Source organism: Pinus tabuliformis, chromosome Q (genome assembly GCF_031772625.1).
Source record: "Pinus tabuliformis cultivar Carrire ecotype Pingquan chromosome Q, CPIR1, whole genome shotgun sequence".
Taxonomy (NCBI): Eukaryota; Viridiplantae; Streptophyta; class Pinopsida; order Pinales; family Pinaceae; genus Pinus; species Pinus tabuliformis.
Window position 1 is genome coordinate 1,061,704,613 of NC_142296.1, and position 9,638 is coordinate 1,061,714,250.

Below are 9,638 nucleotides of genomic sequence, written 5' to 3' on the forward strand. Positions count from 1 at the left end.
ATGTAACGATGAAGACCGTAACAGAAATTCCTACCATTTTGTCTGAAGGATGATGAAGAGCATGACGAGACATGATGATGACGAGACGGGTGGCGCTAAAACCCTGAAAATGTAATGCGTTATAGATGCACAAATGTCAGAGGGAGATCAAAAGTGTAGATGGTCCAGGTGTCAACGTGAGATTGAAAAGGACGACAAAACTCTGTTTCAATAGGCCTATCAACCTAATTAACTATATCTTTTATTATAAAATAAATATATAAATGAAATTGAATATACTATTTAGTTGTGAAATTTAATACTAGCATTTGCACCAAATGTTGCAAAGGAAACGCCGTAAGGCATAAATTGAGGAGCAATGGCAACATAGGAATAGGAAAATCTAAATAAAATGCAGAAATGTGCATAAATTGAGGAGCAATAGTGACATAGGAATATGCAAATCTAAATAAGATGCAGAAATGTGCATAAATTGAAGAGCAATGGCGACATAGGGATAGGCAAATCTAAAAAAGATGCAGAAATGTAACAATCAACATCTGGGGACATTTGTCCCCACGTCGCACCTCCTTTAATAAAAGCTCTGTCACGATGGTGCACATGCAAGCCTATACAACTTGTACCAAATTTCAGTTCAGGATTGCGTTGACAACAAAGAGCCACCTAGAAAAATTCTTTGTTTCTGTTTGAGTTAAAACTGTTTTCATGGCGTACACCCAGTTTGGATACCAGCTGTCCAGGAGAGCACGTTTCATTGTATTTTCCTTCATTTCCGGTATAACCAGAATCACCACTGGAATTCACATGGAAAAACAATTCAGTCTCTATGAACGCCATTAAATGCAATACACATATTAGATATAGGTGCAGAGTCTCTATCATCTCATGTTGGCAGAAGCAGTAAAAATGATTTCAATTATTGAGAAGTAAATCAGTCATCTAATCCAATCTAGCACAAAATTAACACTCATGGCATCCATCAACATCATGGATTGGTTAAATTTGCAGGAATGGATCCTCCCATATTTTGCTATTTCAGTCATCTAATCCAATCTAGCACAAAATTAACACTCATGGCATCCATCAACAACACGGATTGGTTAAATTTGCAGGTATGGATCCTCCCATATTTTGCTATTTCTTGCTATTTCATGACCCTTCACAGTTTAAAAAATTGATATTTTATGGACGTTGTAATAATAGCAGCCAATCAAATTTGAAATGAATTAATACAATCAAACAGAATATGTAGCCCACATTCTGTCCAAATACGATTTGCAGGTTCTGGATTCATAAACCAAAGAAATTTGCAGGTCCAAAGGAGGCTCTTTGAAAATGCTTCGATTGACTTTGTAAGAATGTTGATATTCATTTGTTATTGTATTAAAAATGGCTTATTCGAGCATGTGAATCCTCACTTTGGGGGTCATCATGTCTCTTACATATGCAAATGGCAACTGATCCCGAGGATCGAAGATTTCTAATTGATTGAATAACATGCAAGAAAATAGCTTTATTGGAAGGGTGTGCTTTCTCAATATCAGTGCAGTATCAGCGACATCTGTAATGCGAACAACAACACACAAAATGAAAAAATCAGTTACAGAGAGAACCAACCTCAAAACAAATCTCAGATGCTATCACACTAAAACTTCACCATAATTGAGCAAAGTTGAGTTCTCATACCACTGCTGTAGGAAGCTTTTCAGAGCTCCAAGGTAGCAAGCCATTGGCACAGTAATTGTCCATTTGATATCTCACAGCTACTTTGCTCCTCCACTTTCTCCATCTGACTATAAAAATGGCTTCCTCCATGGTATGAGTATCACAGGGAAACGATAAAGAACACCAAATATAAACAATTACCTGGGAAAAGCAATAAAGGCCTTGTGTGTTGGGGGCACTGAAGGAGAATTTTCAATATGTCAGCTACAAAATATATCCATCCCATGTTATTAATTTACATTTGCACACAAATTAGAAACTAATTAGAAGCATATGTTAACAATAACATAGACAAACTTTAATGTACATTTTTTTGAATTTAACAATAGTATTGGCTTATTAGATTCTGTTTCGAACAACTTAGCAAATGAAACTGAAATTTTTGGGAGTTTTATATGCCATTTATGCTTTTTATTTACCTTTGTTCTGCTTGTGCATTGCAAGTATTAGATCAAACTCTTTAAAGTCTGTAGGTGATATAGAAGTTATCTCTATTCCACGTTTCTTGGCTGCATTCTTCATCTTGGGATCTGCAAGATCGCCCTTCAAATAATTTCAACATATTAATACGTGATACCTATTTATTGCAGTATAATACAAAAAAATTTAAAATACCAATTCAATTAGCCTTGACCCATGATAAGCTGGAACCTACTTCATTGTAGTCAATAGTTGCAGCAGAGTCAATTTTGAATGCTGATGTCAATCCCCTTTTCTGCATAGCATCACGAAATACAGCCTCTGCAATGAGACTCTGACAAATGTTGCCTTCCAAGAACAAGAATAAAAAGAGATTATTTTCCTGGAGAGATTAGCAAATATTTTTTCAACTACTTAAGATATCTAAACTTGCAATGCTTTTATCATCCCCAATTGCAACAATAGGAGCCGATAACAAATCATTATCCTTGACAAATCAGATAATAATTTTTCCACAGCTAATAATCATTATCCTTCTTGACATTGATATGCATCACGGCCCTGAAAAAGCAATCACGAGCATTGAGATATCAACGATAACTGGTTACTAGAATTTCTGCTTTGTAAAGGAATGAAGTAATGCATCTAGAATTTCTGCTTTTAAAGGACTGAAGTAATGCATAACTCTACATGAAATATTTAGTTACCATGAATTGGTAATTATTCTACAAAGTTTTTATGAAGAAGTTTATAGTGGATACTATATCATGTGATTGTTCTTTTTGTTCCATTTTCTACTGGTAAGTTGAACTCATGATTAAATATTAAAAAATGTGTATCATTATAAACTCAACAACTTATGTAAACATGAAGCAGGCTCACGTGTTTAAATAAAACTGAAATGCATCACTCAACACTAAAAACAAAAAGATGGAAACCAAATCCTTGGCCCTGGATTCCACTAAAATGTTTCAGCTAGATTTAATGACTAGAGACACAAACACTGAGTGCAGAGAGCATAATGAGCCACACTCCTTGGTGACCAGCTCTGTTTTGACATGAAAATGACAACCAGAAACACACAAAAATAATCTAGAAAATACATACTATGGAGAGACCTTATGGAAGCAGTAAATTGACCATTGAACTTAGAAATTTCAGGCAATTGGAAGTAGCAAACAAAGTGATCATGTCAAGAGTCAGACCCTTGTTTCAATGGCCCTCCGCACACGACAGCCTTTGATTTGATTTCTTCCTTAGAAGCAGAAGGCTTATTTGATAAAGGATAAGCCCTAGTCCATTAAGATTGATCATCAAAGCATCTACTTTCAGAGGTTGTATGATGGGGAAAATAGTTGAGACAAAGCCAAGGCCTTTCTGAGGTGAGATTTCCCTTCCCCTCTCTTCCACATCCAAGGCTGGGCCTTGATGTAATGCTCCAAGTTACCAGAAATAACTAGAAAAATACTAAATACATCAAATATAGAAAGGCAGTGTAGCTCAAAAGTATAATAATGATGAGACACAACTACATCTCTTTAGAAATAGGAAAATATCTCTTAATAACCAAAATATTGAAAAATCATACACAACTGTGTGAGAATGGCTATAATAATCTCTTGTATATAGTAATTAGGCCCTCCTTATTCATGAGGACCTAGTTCCCTGTTAATGTACCATTTCTTTATCTTGTGTCATCATGGCAAAGTTGTACCCTAACTAACAACCTCAGCTGCCCCGCAGCTTCCACCCAATAAAGAGTTGGCATTTAGCCCCTAGACTCCATGTTAATTTCTCTAGCAATTTTACTCAGATCAGATCTGGTTTTATCGTAAAAAATGCCAGGATTTTGTCAACAGTGGGTCCTTAAACAGCAATGAAAATATTTAATAGTATTTTTGTGCTCGATATAAATATTTAAGGCTGTTAAAAATATATTATCATAGAGTTATTGTCGGTATGACTATTACTTACCTTGATGGGACTTTGAGAATCTGAAAACGTGTAGAGAACCGCAAACTGAAAGCTCTTGGATAAACCAAAAATATGTCATAGATGGAATGGCAATGGGCATGATAAGCAGCGTGCCTATTGTGGCAATCAAAGCTATTCTACCTATGAGTTCCAAAATAAATCTAAGCGTTGTTGTTTGATAAAGCTAACACCACTAATAGTCCCTGGGCAGCTCAATCGGCGGTGGATTTCCTATAAAGTCTTATGTAAAGTTTGTGGTCCAAAATATTTAATTAACTTTGTGGACAGTGTGTGGGAGCGTGCATATATTCACCTAAAATTTATAGTGGTAGTAGTCACAATTGACTCCATGTCATGCGAATTCAAACCTGTACTCGGCTTAGTTGTTGATTCCTTTATATATATATATATATATATATATATATATATATATATATATATATATATATATATATATATATATATATATATATCTATAAGCAGCTGCTAAAACACTCTGATGATGTATCAAGGATCTAACAATGATAGGACAAGGGATAGCCATGCGGGTCTCTGCGTTGCAGAAGAACTTCAATAGAATTTAGACAACGAGGCACATAAGAATAATGCACAGCCTTTAGTGTCTATGTCTTTTTGTATTTTTGACAGTTGGTTGTCGGTAACTAGCTTAACGGGTTGTAAAGTTGTTCAGTGATATCCACTAATTCTGTAAGCTTCACAATAGCAAGGTAAGGATGACAAAATCCCCTTACGAGCACCTTAAGCTAGTTTGAAACTCGTCAGAGAGATGGTTGTCCAATTATGGACAAACGATGATAAATATGTAGCCTATCGTAGTAATATCATTTTGTACAAAAGTAGCCAAATGAGCTATCTTAATTTTATTGCGGTTCCACAACGTTGGTTGTTACCCTGCATTAGAGCAGTTTAGCCTAATTGGTGGATTACATATATTTCTGTAGTAACCGTGTACTAAATCTCATCGGATGTTTAGGAAAACTGAACATCCTAAGTTTTAATAATCCTTAAATTAGAGGTATATATTGCAGTCATTTTTTTCATGTTTGAGCTGCACGGCTTTCAGCTCAAACTTAAATCTTTGATTATCAGGCACCCACCCTGCCTTGAGAGGTCACACCCATAGCATTAATAGCCTAAGGGGATATTGATTCACTAGTGAGGTTGGCGAAGTGTTAAGCTGTCCCCCAAGCTTTCTCACTGTTGGCTACCCGATCCATATGGCACCAAGGAATGAGGCTAGGTGCAGATCTCAAAGGATTTTAACAGAATAGTTATCCCTTAGACCCGACACCTCAGTCGGAGGATGCAGCCCCTCACATCATGTTTCTTCTTGAAACGCTCAAAAGGGTAGAAGAAAATTTCTATGTCCTAACCGGACGTTCGCTGGTATTCAGGCATTACTAAAATTTGCTCTCTGCAATCATTGGGTGCATTTTATGACTCTAAAAATCTCGAGTGCCAGTTTATTATGATTTTTTCTAATAGAAACATAGATGAGAAATTGGGTCTGGATTTTTAATAATATAGAAGCTACAAAGAACCTAGCTCCTTTAGTTGAATTGAATAGAACTACAAAAATTTAGTTAGCTCAAGTCAGGCATGATACAGAGAATTATGCTTGGCTTCAGGCTTTGGATCTTTAGTGTACAATATACTATAAGCTTCTACAATTGGATGGATGACAATAATGGTAGACGTTATGGAATCATTATTTCGAACAATGACCAATACCGAACTCACTCGTTGAATCATTGGATGGATGGTACTCACCAAGGAAAACAAAGAGAACTCCAAAAGGCTTGAAGGTTGCAGATGAATTAGACGCCATGGACCTCAATGCTTCTCTTCGCCCTCCTCATTCTCCTCTTCGTCCTCCTGGTCTCCTGCAAGTTCGGATTGAACCTCCAAACTTTTGGCCTGAAATGAGATGATAAGTTGTGCTAAAAATGGGTGAATGTCATACATTTGTTTTATAACTATAAATTCTGCTTCATCATTACAGAACCCACCCTTCAAATATTGGCCACCCTTCAAATATTGGCATTTGCTTGTTGGAATATAGAGACATTCATGGAGTCGCAAGAGCAGAGCCAAAAGCCTCATGTTGCAATCTTCCCTGGGTTTGGGTCGGGCCATCACATCCCACTGCTCAAGCTTGCAAAGCGGCTGACTGTGTACCATGGATTTTCTGTCACCTTCTTCACCGCCATATGGATGGACGGCTCTCCTCACCACACCCTACCATCTTCGTCAAGGGACATGATCCGCTTCATAGAGCTCCCTGATGTTCAGATCGAAAGGGATCATGCCGAGATGAACATTTTTGTACGCATGCCCTTACTATTGGAGAAAGCTAAAATATTAGTGCAAGATGCTCTCACATCCTTTTCGTTTACTGTCTGCGCTTTCATAATCGATTTTTACGGTACACCCATGTTGGATTTCGCCTCAAATGAACATGGAGAAAACTCAGGTGAACAACATGCCGAATTGAGTGGTAACTGCCTAATTAGCGCAAGGTGGAAGCGACTTGGCTGTAGATAATCTCTCTGTTGCAATTCGGAATGGCTATAATTGGCTACAAACTGCCATTGCATTACCTCCACGCTTTTTCTCTGCTTTTGTCAAACACTAATAATTGTAACCCTTGCACTATCAAAGTTTTATAGAGTTTAACAGTTGCAATTGCAAAAGAGGTGAAAAAGGACAACAACTCTGAAATAAGACATACAGAGAGAAAAATGTATGTTTCTGGAGATACAAGTAAAGAATTCCCGGAGGAAAAATTAATTGTTTCTGGAGATACAGGTAAAGAATTCCCGGAGGATTTGTTGAGTGAAATTTTTTCACGCTTACCTTTTTTGAGCATAAACAGGTTAAGGATTGTTCGTAAACGCTGGAATTATCTGCTCTCCAACCAAAACCAGGTATTCCGTGCCCCTGTTTTTTTAATAAAACGTGAATGCTACAATGGTGGGAGGGCTGCAGAGCTGTGGTGTGCGGAAAGAAATTCAGTTTTGTTCAAACGTACAAACGCTGGAATTATTTTCTCTCCAACCAAAACCAGGTATTCCGTGCCCCTGTTTTTTTAATAAAACGTGAATGCTACAATGGTGGGAGGGCTGCAGAGCTGTGGTGTGTGGAAAGAAATTCAGTTTTGTTCAAACTTCCGATGGAGTTTCAACCATTTCGTTTCAAGAACTTTAATCTTTTGCCTGAGATTCCTTCCAGTGATAATATCTTGGGTATGGCTGTTAAATCTGGGGTTTGCTGTGTTTGTGCCAGTGAAATCTTATGCTGTTACCATAATTGCACAGAGCATAATCTCTATATATGTAATCCTGCTATTGGGAATATGAAAAAGCTTCCAAGGCCTTCACCTTGGATCTCTCACCTCAGATTGCTATCCTCTCTCATCCATCCACAGACAGTTTCTTTTTTCATTGCGGTTGGAATTCAACGATCGAAAGCATCTTACATGGAGTGTTGATGATCGCTTGGCCTCTCTTTGCTGAACAGAGAATGAATGGCTGAAAATGAATGGCTTCTTTCTAGTGAAGGAGATGAAGGTGGGCATTGAAGCGTAGAAGGGCGCAGATGCATTGGTGAAGAGAGAGGAAGCGGAAAGAGCGGCGAGGGAATTAATGGAAGAAGAGGGGGAATGGAAATGAAGAAGGGATGGCAGAATTGATGGGAAGGCTCATCATTGAGTGACAATTGCCATTGACGACATTCCAATAAACTGAACCGTTTACAACATTTTTCACCGATGATCTCATGGCTGGAGTTTATTCCATCGTCTAACAATCGATCTAAGGACTCATAACGAGATACCCCGGCATGGAGGAGAGTTCCTTTCAGAGGGAATGCCTTATTGCATAATTAAATAAACATATAAATTAACTTAAAAAATGATTCACCATTTTATAATATTACACATAGAAATAAGATAGATGCTTAAAGTTTTATGCTTTCTCTATTAATTGGAATTGCGCTCATTGAAATGTTAAATATAGGTGAGTCAAAGATACTCTATATGCTTTACCAATAAATATTACAACTCAAACATTATTTAAACATGCAAATCTGATTAACTGAGTTGAAAGTGCACATTTGAACATGAAACTGAAGTGAAAGTGTCACAGGAATGCAAATCTGAATATGAAAACTGACTTCGGAGTGTCACATTGTCTAAGAAAGAAAACTGGAGTATGAAAATGAAGAGAAGTGTAAAAATATATACCCTATAAAGCTATAAAGAATATGAAACTGAAGAGAAGTGTAAAAATATATACCTTATAACGCTATAAAGAATATGAAACTGAAGAGAAGTGTAAAAATATATACCTTATAACGCTATAAAGAATATGAAACTGGAGTGAAGTGGAAAATTTGAATATAAAAATGTCAGTTTGGTGTAGTTTAATTGGCAATGTCTGTAAAAATGAAACCAAACCAAAACAGAATTAGAAATCTTGAATTAAAATCTTAATCTATGAAAATAAGACAAAACTTAAGATATATATAATGGGAAAAGCTCTAATGGATGCTATGTATGAAGAATTATTGTGACAGTCTGTAAATGTCACAGGAGAAAGTGTGAGCATGGTGAGCCACTTCCGTTGACATAAATTTCATGTCAAATAAAAAAATTTATAACATGTGGGGGCTTTGTTGTGAGAAAAACTCACATCACCATTTGCTTTCGGCAAAGGAAGAATACAGAACATACTTTTTTTTCTTTTTCTTTTTGTGCTTATTAATTAATTGTAAGCTAGTGTGCTTCTTACTGCATTCTAAGATTTTGGTTTGATTAAACCAACTTCCAAACTTTCCATTAAAATAGTAACAAAGATTTGCCTTTTGGTTAAGTATCCATGTGTATTGTCTTCCAGGTCCCTTGAGATGAAGTAAAGTCATAAAAAGGTGGAAGATGCATGATGAACTCTTTCTGTTTGGTTCCCCTGCCATTTTTTCCCTGTGGGTAGCGTATCTTTGGAATTTTTTTTTCAACTTTAGTGAGCTGAAGAAGCAAGCACGTTCCAGAGATTGTGTCAAAATGGTTTAGTCAATATCAAATTGGTTGACCTGGTTGTGTAACTTCTTCGATTGAGATTCATTCTAGGTGATGATTTGTGGTTGTTTACTTGTGAGCTGAATATATATGTTTTCTTAGTTTTCTTCTCCACAATGTGTAACGTGTTTCTGTCAGTGAGTATGTGCGAGTGTTTTTGAATATGATGGCAAAGTTTGATGCCTCAAAAAATAGATTATAGACCTTGTATATCTTCTCCTTGACCCAGTAGTTTGTCACCTGGCTGTCATAATTGCTTCTTAGAAAGAGTCTCACTTACCAACACAAATGCTTCGCCTAGTTGTGAAATTTCTTTGATTCTCCATGTTAAATTTAAGAGAGTGCTTAAGATGAGAATAGAGAGTATCAAATAAAAATAGATAGTGCTTAAGATGAGAATAGAGAGTATTAAGGAATAAAATTT

General features: G+C 36.6%; 1 protein-coding gene across 1 annotated transcript; it reads right to left on the reverse strand.

The window, feature by feature from the left end:
- Nucleotides 1-1,394: 1,394 nt before the first annotated feature.
- Nucleotides 1,395-5,968, reverse strand: LOC149223166 (uncharacterized). Its single transcript, XM_089387810.1, has 4 exons — nucleotides 5,872-5,968; nucleotides 2,381-2,493; nucleotides 2,145-2,268; nucleotides 1,395-1,561 (listed from the first exon to the last, which is right to left on the reverse strand). The coding sequence occupies exons 1-4, from the start codon at nucleotides 5,966-5,968 to the stop codon at nucleotides 1,395-1,397; spliced, it is 501 nt and encodes a 166-aa protein (XP_089243936.1).
- Between the last annotated feature and the right edge of the window lie 3,670 nt (nucleotides 5,969-9,638).